The sequence below is a fragment of the Xenopus tropicalis genome, chromosome 3 (assembly GCF_000004195.4).
Source record: "Xenopus tropicalis strain Nigerian chromosome 3, UCB_Xtro_10.0, whole genome shotgun sequence".
Lineage (NCBI taxonomy): Eukaryota > Metazoa > Chordata > Amphibia > Anura > Pipidae > Xenopus > Xenopus tropicalis.
This window is the reverse complement of record NC_030679.2, coordinates 126696421-126713693: the sequence shown is the minus strand read 5'-3', so window position 1 is coordinate 126713693 and position 17273 is coordinate 126696421. Positions and strand designations below refer to the sequence as shown.

Below are 17273 nucleotides of genomic sequence, written 5' to 3'. Positions count from 1 at the left end.
TAGCATGGGAAATACCATCCAGATGGGAACCCTAGCATGGGAAATACCATCTAGGTGGCAACCCTAGCATGGGAAATACCATCTAGGTGGCAACCCTAGCATGGGAAATACCATCCAGATGGCAACCCTAGCATGGGAAATACCATCCAGGTGGCAACCCTAGCATGGGAAATACCATCTAGGTGGCAACCCTAGCATGGGAAATACCATCCAGGTGGCAACCCTAGCATGGGAAATACCATCTAGGTGGCAACCCTAGCATGGGAAATACCATCTAGGTGGCAACCCTAGCATGGGAAATACCATCTAGGTGGCAACCCTAGCATGGGAAATACCATCTAGGTGGCAACCCTAGCATGGGAAATACCATCCAGGGGGCAACCCTAGCATGGGAAATACCATCTAGGTGGCAACCCTAGCATGGGAAATACCATCTAGGTGGCAACCCTAGCATGGGAAATACCATCTAGGTGGCAACCCTAGCATGGGAAATACCATCCAGGTGGCAACCCTAGCATGGGAAATACCATCCAGATGGCAACCCTAGCATGGGAAATACCATCCAGGTTGCAACCCTAGCATGGGAAATACCATTCAGGTGGCAACCCTAGCATGGGAAATACCATCCAGGTGGCAACCCTAGCATGGGAAATACCATCCAGGTGGCAACCCTAGCATGGGAAATACCATCCAGGTGGCAACCCTAGCATGGGAAATACCATCCAGGTGGCAACCCTAGCATGGGAAATACCATCCAGGTGGCAACCCTAGCATGGGAAATACCATCCAGGGGGCAACCCTAGCATGGGAAATACCATCCATGTGGCAACCTTAGCATGGGAAATACCATCCAGGTGGCAACTCTAGCATGGGAAATACCATCCAGGTGACAACCCTAGCATGGGAAATACCATCCAGGTGGCAACCCTAGCATGGGAAATACCATCCAGGTGGCAACCCTAACATGGGAAATACCATCCAGGTGGCAACCCTAGCATGGGAAATACCATCCAGGTGGCAACCCTAGCATGGGAAATACCATCCAGGTGGCAACCCTAGCATAGGTTTTCACCTGGCTGGTACTTCACCAACCTAGCCAGTAACATACCAGCCAAGGCCAGGGCTGGTATTACAAATTGAACTATCGGTACATTTACAGTATCTAGTAGATTTAAGTCTAAAACAACTGCAGTTTTTTTTCTTAATTCTACTAGATACTGTATATCATGACCTGGATAAATGTGGATCTACAGACATCGGTAAATTTGTCATTCCTAATTGCTCGGCCCCTGGCTCGCCTACAAACAGCCCCAATAGCCTCCATTCCCTCCTCCCGAGCGCCCCCAAACCCTGCCTTACTGTAATCGGACTGTCCTTGTCTATCCCCGCCCAGTAAATCACAAACCCGTCACATTTGGCACAAGCCTCTCGCCCCTTACATCAGCAGCAGGTAAAGGCTAGAAGAAAAGGTGGCAACCCTATGCGACATATAAAGGCAAAGGCACACAGGGGCAGATTTATCAAAATGTGATAAATAGATCTTAATACATAAAAACTCATCCACGTTCTATTCATTCCTATGGGATTTATAGAAGTGTATGTATCAATGGGTGAAAGTTACAACTCACCAATGGATAAATACACTTCTTAAAATCCCATAGGAATGAATAGAACGTGGATGAGTTTTTATCTATTAAGCTTTAAACTCGCATTTTGATCATTCTGCCGCTAAGTGTGTGCCAGTAGTGATGGACGAGGGGACAGGTCCCATTTTGCTTCACTGAAAAATTTGCGAAATGATTAAAAACATTAAAGTCTATGGCCATTTTTTTTCACTAGAGTCTACGGACCTTTTTGTTTCAGAAAAATCCAACAAGAAACTTCACTAATTGCCAGTGCTTTCCTGCCTAGCAGACAAGCTGCAAAATACTTACTACTGCCCCCCACTGGCCTGAATGGTAACTGCCTACTAGAGCAATAGAATGCCGAGTAATTATTGCCAGCTGAGTTGCAAGGCTTATCAGTAGCCAAAGGCTAGACATTGGCCAAACAGTAAGCAATACCGGTATTGGGCACTGCTAGCCGCCTGGGCCACGTCTGAGAGGAAACAAAAAGAAATGGCTGGCCAGTCAGTGTGAGCAGCTCACAGGAGCACCAGGGCACAGATGTAGTAAGAATAATTATACACACATTTACCCCCATGAATGCAAATTCCCTGTTTGCCCTCAAATTATATGCTCCGAGCGCCACTCAAACGCTACCCCCACCCTTCTACTCCACAAATGCGGAGACTACATTTCCCATGATTCCCCATTCATTCCCGCCCACCGCCGGCGCAGTGAGCCTGTGGGCGGGGCTTCATGTCAGATTCGGGCTGCTGCTGCCCCAAGCACAGTGTGCTACGCCGGCTCTGAAACAACATGGCGCTGAAAAGGATCCAGAAGGTGAGAGAAGCAAAACGAGAAAAAGCGGGGGAAAAACGCCGCGCTCCATCGTGAGAGGCACCGAAATAGAAGCTATGCGGCTACTAAGCGCACTGGCCGGTCGCGGAGCGTTAGGTTAGCACTGGGCGGGACAGAATTAAGATCGGCCGTGTGATTGGACCGTAAAGCCGAACCAAGGGCAGCGCAGAGCATCTGCGAGATAATGAGCAGATTGTTGAGGCTACTGCGCATGTGCGGGCTGGGATTAAGGCCTCGCCCCCAAGCGCAAGCAAGTTATGCGCCTACGCGAAGCAGGTCGGTATGGAGTGCTGGGTGATAGTACGCATGCGTATTGAGGCAGGGGCGCTTCAGTCTCCACTGCGCATGTGCCGTGCGTGACAGCTGCAAATAGCAGCCCCTCCTCCTACCCCTAGTATATCTCTTGCCAGAAAGGGATCCACAGGCCAGCTGCTGTGGCCAGACCTTAAATGGGTAGAGGGGACAGTGCAGGGGGGGGGTGGGGGTGCCAGGCCATATGTGCACATAATGGCTACCGCTAATATAGGCATATAAGTGCTTTATAGCTCACCTCCCTCCTGCAATGGGAGGAAACATAATTCTGAGCAGCTTTCCTACGTTCATTAATTACTCATTGTCAGTGGTATGTTTAATCACAGCTGTATGTATCCCTTTCTGTTGTCAGGTCTGCACTGAGATTCACTGTAGGCCCTGGGTTTCCACTACACAAAGGCCCAAATAGCCTCACACAGGCTAAATATGAAGCTCTGGTCTACAACAGCCCCCTGTAAGGTGCCAGGGTTTTAAGATTGCCACTCTTCGAAGAAATCAGTTCTTCCTTAGGCTTTTCGTTAGCTGGCTTCAGCTGCATTGTGTCTGGAGTCAGAGCCAGGAGCAAAGACGATAGCCAAAGTAATAACTTTTTAAATGTTTTATGCTCCAAGACATTGCTAGAAAATGGAGGTACTGTGTAGTTGGCAGTCTGTCACCTTGCTGATGATGTAATATCTATGTCACTGACATGCAAAGGGTTAACATATGTCAGATTTCCACTGGCTGACTATGAATAGCTTTGTTCTTTGTCATTAATAATATAGACCATCAGACTGGGGCCCCCTTTAGTTGTTGTGCCACCTAGCAGTTGCAGGATTAACTTCCACTATAGTTGAAAGGCACACTTCTGATTTGACTTGGTCACATTTATGGTCTCAATTGGCGCTAACCCTAACCTTTCTGCCATACTGGGAAGTCTCTGTAAATCCACTACACGGTTTAAAAAACCACGTACATAGTTTTGCCCAAAATGTTCTTTTGAAATGCTGTCATGTCCTTTATATAAATGAATTGCAGGCCTGTATGGTGCTCTCTGATGTTTTTATTGCCTGAGTTAGCCCCCGCCATGCAGTGCCATTGAGGAATGTGCTGATAATGAACGTTAGAGGCTGCTAGAATATTTCTAGAAGGCAGAAGTGTCAGTGACTGCTCTAAACGCCTGAATCCTGGGCACACGTTGTAGGTTGCAACAGCTGAGCCAGGAAGCTTCTGTGCAGATTAAAGGGGCCTATTTTATAACTGAATTATTTTGAAAAAAAAATTGCCTGACAGTCGGAGCAGTGGTGCATATTTCAGCATTCTGTACATCCTGCTGATTCTCATTTTAGCAGTATCCATCTGCATGTAATTTTAAGGAGACATAAAGCCTCAAAACAAATGAATGTAGAATTGCTCAGATTGCTCTTAACACTTAAATTTCATATATTAATCTTTTATTTAAAACAACTACACAGCTTGCTGGTCATTTTGCTCTGCTTAGTGATGACCAGAGACACATCAGATGATTCTTCTCTGCTCACTTACATGATTCTGTAGAGGTGGCCATACACGCTAATATCCGCTCGCTTGGTGAGGTCACCAACGGAGCAGATCTTCTCCCGATATCCCTACCTACGGGTGGCCGATATCGGGCTAATTTAGACTTTTGGCCCTGGGGACAAACAATCAAATTAGAATGACTGGTATAGGCGTCCGCGTTTCAGGGACTGCATCAACGAGCCGACTCGGTCCCCGAACCTTCCCAAAATAAGTGCAAAAAAAGGGCTGTGATTGGCTATTAGGTAGCCCCGTGTAGACTTCTGGCCTGCAGGAGGCTCTGCTTGGAGTATAAATGTGTCTCTGTGCTTCCAAAGCTTGACTTCAAACGAGAAATGTAAAATTGGGCACCTACTTTGAGGCCCCTGGTAGCAACATCAAAGGGGATGGTGAGCAACCAGGGCCGGATTTGTAAGCCGGGCGCCCCGAGGCCGCCCCCCCCCCAGCGCATGCGCGCACCCCCCCAATGCGGCTGGTGATCATGCGTGTGCGGGTCTTTTCAATTGCATACGGAGCAGTGGGCTCCATATACATGAAAAACTTTAATATTTTGGTGGGGCGGCATGGCGCCCCCCAAATTGTGCCGGCCTAGGCCCAGGCCTTTGTGGCCTTTCCACAAATCCGGGCCTGTGAGCAACATGCTGCCCCCGAGCCACTGGTTGGGGATCACTGCTCTAAGAAGAACAACAGCACAAGACTATCTTTTTCTTGCAAAATAAATTTGGTCAGTTTGTCAGAATGAATGGCAGGTGGTGCTGTTGTATCAAATACATTACAGTCTCTTTTTAAAAACTGCTAATATTTAGAAAAATAGAAGAGAAAAAAATCTAAATTGTAACAGAACTTAGAAAATGTTCCTTTAATATGCAAGGTGACTTGTTTTGATATTTAAAGTTTAGGTGGTCGTACACAGGCAGATTTAAGCTGCTGATTTCAGTCCCTTAGACTGATTCGGCAGTTTTTCTGCCCATGTATGAGGACCCACGACGTGCTTCACCAGTTTGTCCGAAAATTGGCCAGGTGTCGATCAGCAGGTTTGATTATCCCGTTGGATCTGAGACTGCATTAGCTCATTGTTGCGATCCTGGCACCAACGGCTCCTATACCTGCCATTGTAATTCAGTGTTGCCCACCTTAGGTGGGTATGTGGGGAGAAGATCTGCTCGTTTGATGACCTCGCCAAATGGGTGGATCTTAACTTGTATGGCCAGCTTTAGACTACACTTTAAATACAAATTAGTACTTAGTTTACATTACTTAGTTTCCCATATGACTCCTATGTAAAGGTCCCCATACACGGGCCGACTATAGCTGCTGATATCGGTCCCTTGGACCGACACGGCAGCTAATCGGCCCATGTATGGGCAGAACAGAGCGGCCTGGCCGACCGATATCTGGCCTGAAATTGGCCAGATCTCGATCGGCCAGGTTAGAAAATCCAGTCGGATTGGGGACCGCATTGGCTCGTTGATGTGGTCCCCGAACCGACTGCCCCATAACCACAGATGATAACCCCAGGTAGGTGGGGATATCGGGTGAAGATCCGCTCTCTTGGCGACATTGCCAAGCGGCACCTTTAGTTTAAGTGCAAGAGTCTATTAGCCTTGGGCCTTGGTATTGTATTGGCTGATAGGTGAGAGGCAGCCATTGTAGTTCCTGGCTGTATTATGGGAGAAACTGTTACTGATGACCCTGTCTGTTCTTTATGTTCTTGTACCAGGAGCTGATGGATTTACAGAGGGATCCTCCAGCACAGTGTTCAGCTGGTCCCGTGGGAGAGGACTGTAAGTAAGGAGTTAATGGGAGCTCTATTAAGTACCCTTAGGGTATGCACCGATGGTAGTTATAATGCAGTACCGCTGCAGTCCTGCTCTGGTGGTTCTTGTGGCTGCGACAGGGAAACACAGCGCTATAGTTATGAAATGGGTTTTGTGATTCCATAACTCTGATGGTATCTGTAGATGATGTAAGTTGGAGATATAGAGATACAAAGTTATTTTGCCTCTTTTGAACTGTAACTCTGCATGGTACTCTGCTTGGAGAGGATGGATGATAAACCACCACTTGGTATGTACCCAAAGCCATCAGAGAGCCTCTCAGGCACCACATATATACAAATAACATTGTCTGTTCATCTGGAATTCAAGTTTTTTGTTTTTTTTTTATTATACCTTGTACAGTATTTGACACCATACTGTTGTGCCTATTGCAAGGCCTGGCATTGGTACGGTTGATATAATCTCCAAACCAACACTACTTTCCAGTAACACTACACATATGGTTGCGACACGAGTGAATCATTTTCTTTACATTGTTTTTATAATCCTCCATCACTTGGTAACTGACCTTGTAATTCATAATTTCTGCTGCTTTTATTGGTCTAGAATAACATCAGAAAATATCTCTCATGGTCTCTCTTTGTGTTGCAGTATTCCACTGGCAGGCGACCATTATGGGCCCTGTAAGTACCTTTCACAATTCTGTTTCTAAAATTCCTCTTTTCCCTTCCTCCTGCCCCAACAGTTCTTCCTAATGCTAAATTCTGATTTTGTGTTTAAGATGCTTTAAATGTTCTCTTATAATAATGTTATACAGCAGTCCTGGGTCTTAAGCATATACCCCATGTAGCTTTAGGGGTACTCCCCGTTCTGTATATTTGGTCTCATAAACATAAACAAGAGAACAGCTGAGACCTTATCTATACAATTTGACAGAATCTTTTATTTTTAGTCATTAGGGAAACTGTTCTGTTGCAGCTTATAAACAATACATCAGCAAGTATGGCTGTGCCCAGTGAGGCATAACGTTAAATATATTGCCAGTTTTAAATATAAAATATGCAAAATAAAATCTTTAAAAAATAATATATATTGCCAGTTTATAATTAAAGTGCAGATCAACACTACTGATAAACAGGCTTGGTCCCCTAATAAGGTCAGTGAATGCCTGGTGTAATAACTTTTTATCATATAAAGGGATATTTGTATACCTGCAGTGATGGGGAGAAACGCATTAGAAACGCACCAGCCCACCATTGGGCAGGTATATGCACTGTACTGTACTGTGTGTGTGCCCAGCTTGAAATAGCGCATAGGGTGTCTGGGAGCATGCAAAAAGGTGGCCTGATAAAGTAGTTAAGGGAATATAATTGATATGGGGTGCCCAAAAGATTGCCCCCCCCCCCAGTGATTTGGGGTTTTGTTCTACTTGAACTTTATTTATTCAGCTCCTAATGTTATTTAATGGAAAGCACCCTGGCTAATGGACACACAGCAGGACGGGTGGACAACAAGCATTTCTGAGTTTAGGTCCGCCTTTTATTGCTCAATGAGTGTCAGCCAGGATACTTTTCATTAAACAACATTACAAGAGGTGCCAAATGAACCATGTTGTTTTGACCATTGCTGTTTTCCACCAGATTCTCACAGCAAGCCATGGTCACCCTCTGTTTAAAACCCTCTCATTTATTGTTTTTTTTCCTATGACATTCTCTTTTTTTCTTTCTTAGAATGACAGTCCCTTCCAAGGTGGAGTTTTCTTCCTCACAATTCACTTTCCCACAGATTACCCCTTTAAACCTCCCAAGGTAAGTCTGATGGAGCAGCTTGGGAAGAGCTTCCTTTAAAACCATACTGTTAGCCCTGAATCCTTATTACAGCTCTACCCTTGGTTTCATTACAGGTGGCGTTTACAACGAAGATTTATCACCCTAATATAAACAGCAACGGAAGCATCTGCCTGGATATCCTCCGGAGCCAGTGGTCGCCAGCCCTGACTGTGTCCAAAGGTTAGTGTAGGTCTGTTTACATGTCAATGTGTAAGATTAGAGAGAGAAGCCTTATAAGAATCTTCATTTTGAAGCCAGATTGCCATTTATTCCTTGCTAAAACACAAGTAGAGACAATTATTAGTAAATGATCAGCATTGTCTTTTTTGTAGCCGTGACAAGTAGCTGCTACTAGTAGCTCAGTGTGTCTTCACCCTAAAATAAACAATGCTGATTATTTTCTCTATGTGTGTTTTAGCAGAGGCAATTCTCAGTATTGTCAGCGTTTAGTAGTCATGGCAAGTAGCTGCTACTATGTAGCTTCGTGTGTCTTCACCCTCAGTAAAAGCCGGTTATCCTGAACCATATGGTAGCTACCCTTTAGGGCAAGTGTTACACGAGGAGGAGATTAGTTGCCCGGGATAAATCTTCGCTACCGCGTGTGAATAATCTCCCCAAAATGCCATCCCACCGGCAAGAATGTACCGTATATACTCCGATCCGAATATAAGCCGAGGTACCTAATTTTACCTAAGGAAACTGGAAAAACTTATTGACTCGAGTATAAGCCAAGGGTGGGAAATGCAGCAGCTACTGCTAAGTTTCAATAATCAAATAATAAAAGGACACTCAGCGTGACCTTTTCAGCGTGAACTCTTCATAAATATATAATGTTGGCAGCTGCAGATTAGAGAAAGGTGATTAGGGAAAGGTGGATGGAGGACCCTTTGACCCTCCTTCTTGTAATCATGCCATTGATTAAAGTCAATTCTGATTAATCTCCTTTTATCTCAAAATAATCAGTATCAAGAAGACTACATACTTGTGCTTGAAAGTATGTAGTCTTCTTGATACTGATTATTTTGAGAATTTGTTTAGCACACACTTCTCTCTTTGCTATGGAAATCTACTTTAGAATTGTTACAAGCAGAGTCTACTAAATAGGCTGTTTTTTGGGGTGTAAGGCAAGGACCCCCCCAACCTCAGAGGGCCCCATGGCTAGAAAATCATCTTAAAAAGTACAATTGAAATAATTTTAGATTGTGTTCAATCACCCGATTACCTCTGCTTTCAGTTTATGCCAGCATGTGTGCCATCCATGTGTCTGCACCCATCCACGCTGCATACCAAGTATCACTGTTCTGTGTGCTGTCGCGCACCCCACCCCATGAAGTTTTATGCACGCATGGGGGGGGGCGGGGTGCACAGTGACAGTGTATATCAACTCGAGTATAAGCCGAGGGTGAGTTTTTTAGCACATTTTTCATGCTGAAAAACTCGGCTTATACTTATAGTATATACGGTAAATTGCCGCTGGGATGGCATACGCGTCACTACGGTTTTCCTTGAGAGGCAACTTCGGGCGACTTTGGGAAACCAAAGCAATGCGTATGCCGTCTCACCGGTTATTTACATTCTTGCTGGTGGGATGGCAATTTGGGTAGATTAGTCGCCAACAATAGCCAAGAGTTATCTCTGGTGACTAATCTCCTCGTGTGCCACTGCCCTTATTGTGCCATTTGGGATTTGTTTTAGCGTATGTCCCTCTTTGAGGATGCATGGTAATGTAAAGGAGCAAAGGTAGACTGAGGTAAAGCCAACCACAGAATAAATACTGACTGCATCATATTACCACTTATCTAGTTTGGTGTTTATTGTTGTTGCACCTCCCTGATTGTGTTTGAGTTATAGTACTGGCAAAGCTTTACAGCAGTGATCCCCAACCAGTGGCTAGTGAGCAGCATGTTGCTTACCAAACCCTTTAATTTTGCTCCCAGTGGCCTCACAGTGGGTGCTCATTTTTCAATTTCTGATTAAGGTGCCCATACACGTGAAGATTTGCTCGCTTGGTGAGGTCGCCAAGCAAGCGGATATTCACCCGATATCCCCACCTACGGGTTTGGCCCTGGGGCCAAACAATCAAATTATAATGGCGGCAATGGGGCAGGCGGTTCGCGGGGGCCCATCAACGAGCCGATGCAGTCCCCCATCCGAATAAATATTTTAACCTGCCCGATTGATATCTGCCCAATTTCAGCCCAAATATCGGTCGGGCATGCCCCTCGTTCCTGCCCCTACATGGGCCGATAAGCTGCCGAATCGGTCCAAGGGACCAATATCAGCAGCTACAATCGGCCCGTGTATGGCCACCTTTAGAGGAAAGTTTTGTAGGCATGCAGCCCATTGGAACTGCCAGACTCATGCTAATCTACACTGGGCTACCAAATGACTAATCACGGCCCTTATTTGTCACTCCCTTTTTTCATGCTTGTGTTGCTCCCCAACTTTTTTTTTTTTTTTTTTAATAGTAAATGTTGCTTACGGATAAAAATGTTTGGGGAACCCTGCTCTACACTAACATTGTGACTTTACTTTCTAGTACTGCTATCCATCTGTTCTTTACTCTGTGACCCAAACCCCGACGATCCTCTGGTGCCAGAGATTGCTCACACGTACAAAGCAGATCGGGAGAAGTAAGTACATATTGCTACCAGTTTTGGTGTTAGTTGTAACGGGTATGTGAAATTCAAGGTGAGTACATGCGCTACACCTACACTGTGTGGCCAAAAGAATGTGGACACCTCATGTAATTAATAAAATTGGCTGTCCCAACCACACTCATCATTGCCCATATGTGCCACTACATCATACAATGACATTCTTGATAATTCTGTGCTTCCTACTTTACAGAAGCAATTTGGTAAAGGCTCAAAGACAAAGGGTTAGATTTATGAAAATGTGAGTTTAGCACTCAGTACATTAACACAACCACGTTCTGTCACCATTTGATAAATATGATTTTTAAACTCCTATAGCAATGAATAGAACATGGGTGAGTTTTTATGTATTAAGCTCTTAAAGGAGAAGGAAAGGCTAGTAAAGTGTTATTCTCAAGCTGCAGGCATACCTTCAGTTCTCTTAATAGTGCCCTTAAGTCTCCCCATATTTCTCTTGTTCAGATGATCAGAAGCCAAACAGGAAGAAAAAACGCTGAGCTGTGTAAAGAAAGTTGCCATAATGCCTCACTCCTGCACGGAGACCAAGACCAAGCGAACATGCTCAGTTAGTTAGACTATGAGTCAGCTTGCTGCTGATTGGCTCAGATCCACATTCCTAAGGGGGGGAGGGAGTTCTTAGCATTATTGAAGGGGGGGGGGGGGGGAGCAGGAGAATGGAGAGAGCAGAGAGCTGCATGTCTCTGGCACAGGAAAACAGACACAAGAAATCTTTTGGCAGCTTATGGCTGTATTTATATAGACCTTTCTGAGCTTACTTAGTTTTTACCTATCTTTCTCCTTTAACTCACAAAATTAAGGTCCATATAGAATTAGTTTGCTGATATGGAACTGTAAGAACCTGACTGGCCTGCACAGAGCCTTGGCCCACATACTAATGGCTTATAGTGTTGATACCATGCTTTGCCAGTTTGCTAATGGAAGCTGTTTCTTTTATGCCAGGCTGGCTCTACATTGTTTTATGTGTTAAAGGAGCATACTGTTATTGCGTATTATCTGTATGGTATGTGCAAAAAAAAAAGAAGCACAGATTATACCGAGAAATTTCTTGCATCATTACAAATGTAAAGGATATTTGCTTATAGAATGCACATTCCATGCAGTTGTGATCACAGACAGTGGTTTCACCACATTGTAATTATGTTGAGAACAGGGGCCTTTTTTAAGTTTAGTTCAATGAACAGGGCTTGTGCTGAACATAACTTTTGCTTATTGCTTTAATTATTTATTTTTGCATTTTTTGTTATTTCTTGCACAAAAAGAGAAACTGAAAGTTGTCACATTACTTTGTTCTTAATCAATTTCCAGTCCATTAGGAAACTTCTGTATAAACAAACCCCTCCCTTCACTTCAGCTGCAGCCTTTATTATATATAATATTCATTTAAGAGGGTGTGCCCGTACTCCTCTCCAAACATTATGTCGAGGTGCATCAAAAAAATGCATGTTCTCTGGGTAGGCAGTGCTGTAGTGCTCAAGTTAGACATCTGGGGTATAATAGACTTAATTTCAGAGCAGTAGCATGGAAGTGCTATGTACGTAGGTGAGCAGCACCGATCTCCTAATATGTAAGCATGTGATTAGATGTATTTTTAGGACAGTGTATTGAGACACAGCCCAGAAATAACTCTAAGAGCTAAGTGTGAATGGCAAACTGTTTACAAACAGAGTCTGTCATTTACACTTTGCTGGCGGCACTTTGGCGGGCCTCCTAGCTATCAAAGGGGGAAAAAATAAGATTTGGAATTTCACTATTTTTATGCAGAGTTATGGATGGGGTATGTGGCAGTGCACTTGCTATATTTGGAGCCGCAAGGGTTCCGTATACTCGCCTGTATCCGAGGATCTGTTTAATGGTGTGAAAATAAAATGAAAACTTAGTTTAGAAAAAGAGGAACTTTTTCTCTTATGCAAAAGCCTGAGTTTTTAACTTGCGAATGATGTGAAGCCTTATTGTTACATTTACTCCCCTGCAGGTACAACAGACTAGCAAGAGAATGGACACAGAAATATGCAATGTAATGCTCCCATAATAGCTCAGCCAGACTGACAGACTGGAGAGGGGAGAGAGGCCAGGCCCTCCCTCATCCCCTTGATATCATTTTGTGCCAACATGCTCGCAATGTTTTTATATCAACTCCGAACCAAAAGAAAAAAATCCCAGAAACTCCAAGGATGAGCCCCACCACGCATATGCCTCCCCTGGCCTGGCTGAGAACCAATCCTGCCCTCTCCCATTGAAATCTGCTGCTGTGATATCACTCTGCCTCCCCGTGTTTATTTTTTCACCCCCCACCCCCCCATCTTGCAAAGCCCTTGTCCTGCTTTGCACTGTGAAGACCTCCCTTGGATCTTGTGCAAGAAGCTCATATCACTTTACCTACTTTAAATAACTCAGGACACCAGATGTTGAATTGGGGTGGGTCCCAGGAACCCGACCCCCTTTTTTTCCCTTCTACTGTCTCCCACACCAGAATGACATGGTTGGCAACTGCCATTTTGCAGGAAGGAAAGAGAGAGACAATATTGCACCTTTGGAAAGTAGCGTGGGAGTGTCCATGTCAAGGCCCTCGAGGAATCCTCTCAAGGGAAAAGTTCATCTTGAATGCATTATCTGCCATATTACCCTTCCAAGAGCAAAGGAGTCTGGGAAAAACATGGCACAGCTCACAACACTGCAGTTTTTAATGGTTACAACCCTTGAGTGGGTGACACAATTTTTCAGTGTACAATATTTCTGCTGAGAGCGGTTTTCTGAATGCCATCACTGTCCAGAGAATCCTTTTATGTGTGTAGGTGATCAGTAGCTATTAGTAGTATATGTGCTCCTTAACATTTCAACATCATGGCTGCCTAATCCAGCTGCCATATTTTTTTTTTCTTTTAATTAGACCCTAATAATTCCTGTAGTTAATACTAACTTCCTGCATGTTTTTCTTTTTCTGTGGGATACCTGAGAAAAGCCTATCACGTTCACACTCAGGGCTCCAGTATACGAGGCATCAGTTAACACTTCAGCATCCTTTCATGGCGGAACGTAGTTAGAGGCTGCGCAAGAGTTAAATGCTTGCCGTTCCTACCTGCTGAGCAATGTACTACAGGTATGAGCAATGTTTGAAGGGCCTGCCCTGTGCGCTGCGCCCCGTCCCAGCCTACCTCATTCTGAATACTGGGACAAACTGCACCAGGCTTGCAAAGCTGTGCACACGTGGGTATAATGCTGCACGGCCTCTGCTTCTGTCTATTTAGAAACCCAATCTCCCCCACAAGGATGCTCCAGAAGTAGGATTCACTGTGTCAGCATCTCTGCCTACTATATAATGATGCCGAGTGCCTGAAGAATAGTATAGAACATGCTGCTGAATGAATTCACTTGCTGTACTGTCTATATACGTACGAGTTCCTATTGGTAAAAATGTCAATTTTCTGTGATGTTCCTCAAAGGCAGCTTTTTAGGGGTCCTGTAGATTCAGATCAAAATAATTAGAATGCGTAGGCCTGCTTTCTCAAGCTGTGCATGATAATACTCTGCATCACTATACAAAGCAGCAGTTGGTGTTACCTGTGAAATTTTACCTGTTACTAATCATCCCAAGTCCCATTTACAGTATGGTAATCCTACAGGCTAAGTGACTTGTACTCCCACCAATACCTGTGGGCACAACCTGCCTGAATTAACTATATGTCATAATAATAGAGGTTTGTGTGTGTGTGTCATAAGGCCTTGTGCACACTACAGACTGAGGCTCATGGCACGCCTTGAAAAGCTGTCCATCATTGGCAGTAATTGAAATCTGCCTGACACTGCTGCCACAGGGGATTTCAGCCCAAAATGTGCATTTTAACACACAATCTAGTAATGGCAGGCAGATTTCCATTATAGTTAATGATAGGCAGCACAAGGGTGAAGAGACTTAAGGGGTCCACACCCCTAATGCTCATTATTGCTCCCCCCCTGCTCTTTGTCTTGAGCGCAGCCCTGTCCTTAGGGCAGGTGGTAATTGGTGCGGGCTGCATGTCCTTCTGCTCCCTTCCTTGCATGTTTAAATGACATACAGTGTTGGGGCCGGTAGGACACTTGTTTGCCTCCCCCCCACTTCTCTTGGATCCGACACTAACACAGTCAGCGCTGGTTCCAAAGGCTGTGCGGCAGGTCTCTGTGCTCTGAAATTGAGTGGCAATATGCATATGGCGGAACGAAGTTTGCAAAGTGCAGAATAACTGAGGACGGTGGCCTTTTTTTTTTTACACTTTGCACACTGCCTTCGGCTTCACAAATGAAGCCTTTTTATGTGCTATGAGCACTGCAAGTCTCCGTTATTTATCCACTACAAGCTGTTATCTGATAGTATGTATGATGTATGATATATACTATACACGCGCACAAAATGTCTTTGGTTAAAGACTTTCTGCCCAATGTATTGGTTGATTCAAAACAAATACGTTAATGAAGAAAACCTCTACATTAATGGGGTTATGTAATTAAAGACACCAAGGGGCATGTTTATTATTATGTGTAAGCCTATAGCAACAGATCTTTGCTTGTGTTTTCTAACGTGTAGGTGACCGTTCAAATCTAATTGCTGAGTGGTTGCTATGGGCAACATCACTGGTGCTGTTAGCTTACATATTATAATAAATATACCCCCAGGGGGCGTATTTATTAACATCGGAGACAAACATCACCAGTGATGTTGCCCATAGCAACCAATTAGCAATTAGATTTGAACAGTCACCTACAAATTAGAAAACAAAAGCAAAGATCTGATTGGTTGCTATGGGCAACATCACTGGTGTCTCCAGTGTTAATAAATACACCCCTAGGTTTGGCCAGGAGCAGTAACCTATACCAACCAGCCAGCAGGAAGTCTTTACTGGTCACTTGTTTAAAAACAAACATCTTAATGGTTGCTGCTGGTTACTTCTCCTGGGCAAACATTTTATTACATATGGGGGGCAATATATACAGGATATTACTCCTGGTGACTATAAAGGGGTATTATGATGTCTGTTTCTGTAAGTTCCATAGTGCTATTTCACATTCTTCTATTTTACTTTTATTGGTGTTTTTCAGTTGATACACTGTGCTGTGGCCCATATTAACATATGGAGAAAAGCATTAACATAGAGAAAGGTTATATTAAGCTTTACCAGTGCTACAGGAGGAGCATGAAAGGGTTGCTGTTGTGATATTTGGTAAATGAAGATCTTTCATCCCTTTGCCACCAACCAGTGTTTGATCCTTGGATCTGTATGTATTAGGGTTAGGATTCAAGTCAGTGGTGGGCAGCAAGGGGCAATTTTGGGTGTTCTATTTCCAGCCGGTGCTAAGTGTGCCGTCAGCATATGGGTATTCAGGGTGGCAGAAGCAGTGGTCACAGTCTGCTTGACTAAATCCCATAGAGATCTATGGAAAATGTGCTGCCTAAAGCATTGAGGAGGCATTACACCCCCAGCTCTTTCCTGTTGATCACTGTGGAAAATGGTGCAAGGTTGATAAGGGGACATTTGACCATTGCTCTGTTTAGCCTGATAACAGTAGAAGTCAAGACTCTAACGTGACATTATCGATAAAAGTGAGTAACTTAAAAAGAATGTAGATTGGTGTTAGAAATAGCAAGATGGAGCAGGATAGTAGGGATGTACTAAATCCTCTTGTGTTGGGATTTGGCCATATCCTGAATCTTTCATGAAGGAATTGGCCTAATTTCCATATGTGAAAGGGTTAAAAAGGACAGCAACACAGTCCCTTGGATTTAGCCAAATCCCAAACTGGATAAAGGATTGGGGGCATCCCTATGGAATAGCCACAGTATGGATTTGATTACATAAATATGATGGAGAATATTCCGGTAGTTACACAAAAAGAAAGATATTTGAATGTGCATGTGCTGTTGCCTAAAGGAAGTCCATTTTCCAGACAGGGCAGTGCATGTGGCGAATGAGAAGCAATCAGTACCCTGATTTCTACACCTCCTGTTCTGCAGAGCAGCACAAATAGAACTTGAGCCAAGCTGTTCTGAGCTACAGCTCCCAGCATGATCCACCATTGTGGGAATTGTAGGGAAAGTGTCTGGAAGGCAGCTTCTACAAGCACATACAACTTCAAATCTCTTGTCCAGGCAGTCTCTCCCTTCAGCATTGTATAATATATGTATGTATAGATCTATTTGTAGATATATTTAAATATTTGTGAATGTTTTTAAAATCCTGTTACACATTGGAGCACATAAGCTCTTTTTAGAGAAAAGTTAACAGTTACTATTTCACAGCCAAGTATAGTATTCAGTGCATTGATGGCTACCAGATTGTGCAGTTTGGCTATATCAGATCTGCTTATCCCTATTTTCTCTCAGGAAATGCTCTGACTCCTTGACAATTATCATCAGGGGTGTCTTTAGCGGTAACAGTGGGGCCCAGGGCAGAACATACTTTTCAGGATTACCCAACCCACTATACCTTGATTTGATTTTATACCTGCTATCCCACAGCCATGCTATTATCCCACTGCTACTATAGGCACCATCTCCCCTACTATACCTGCTATCTCACAGTCCCAGTCACAGTCCCTTCCCAGAGGCTATTATCCCCCCACTGCTACTATAGGCACCATCTCTCCCTACTATACCTGCTATCCCACAGCCACAGTCCCTTCCCAGAGGCTATTATCCCCCCCACTGCT

At 44.2% G+C, this 17273-nt stretch overlaps 1 protein-coding gene across 4 annotated transcripts; it reads left to right on the top strand.

Annotated features, from left to right (window-relative positions):
* The first annotated feature begins 2308 nt into the window (after nucleotides 1-2308).
* On the top strand, nucleotides 2309-17074 carry ube2d4 (ubiquitin conjugating enzyme E2D 4 (putative)). Of its 4 annotated transcripts, none has more exons than XM_002932549.5 (7): nucleotides 2309-2444; nucleotides 6031-6094; nucleotides 6740-6771; nucleotides 7819-7896; nucleotides 7992-8097; nucleotides 10457-10550; nucleotides 12568-17074. In XM_002932549.5, the coding sequence occupies exons 1-7, from the start codon at nucleotides 2421-2423 to the stop codon at nucleotides 12611-12613; spliced, it is 444 nt and encodes a 147-aa protein (XP_002932595.1). In that variant the 5' UTR covers nucleotides 2309-2420; the 3' UTR covers nucleotides 12614-17074. The 4 variants fall into 4 exon arrangements, with proteins under 4 accessions (XP_002932595.1, XP_012814893.1, XP_004912625.1 ...); XM_012959439.3 differs by lacking the exon at nucleotides 2309-2444 and adding an exon at nucleotides 2537-2558; XM_004912568.4 differs by lacking the exon at nucleotides 2309-2444 and adding an exon at nucleotides 2623-2738.
* Nucleotides 17075-17273: the final 199 nt, after the last annotated feature.

Bases quoted from the DNA above. Each gene is read 5' to 3' on its own strand.
- ube2d4 (XM_012959438.3), top strand. From the start codon at position 3,025: ATGGGAGGAAACATAATTCTGAGCAGCTTTCCTACGTTCATTAATTAC. The intron at 6,095-6,739 runs GTAAGTAAGGAG...TTTGTGTTGCAG, and splicing joins TGGTCCCGTGGGAGAGGACT to TATTCCACTGGCAGGCGACC. The intron at 7,897-7,991 runs GTAAGTCTGATG...GTTTCATTACAG, and splicing joins ACCCCTTTAAACCTCCCAAG to GTGGCGTTTACAACGAAGAT.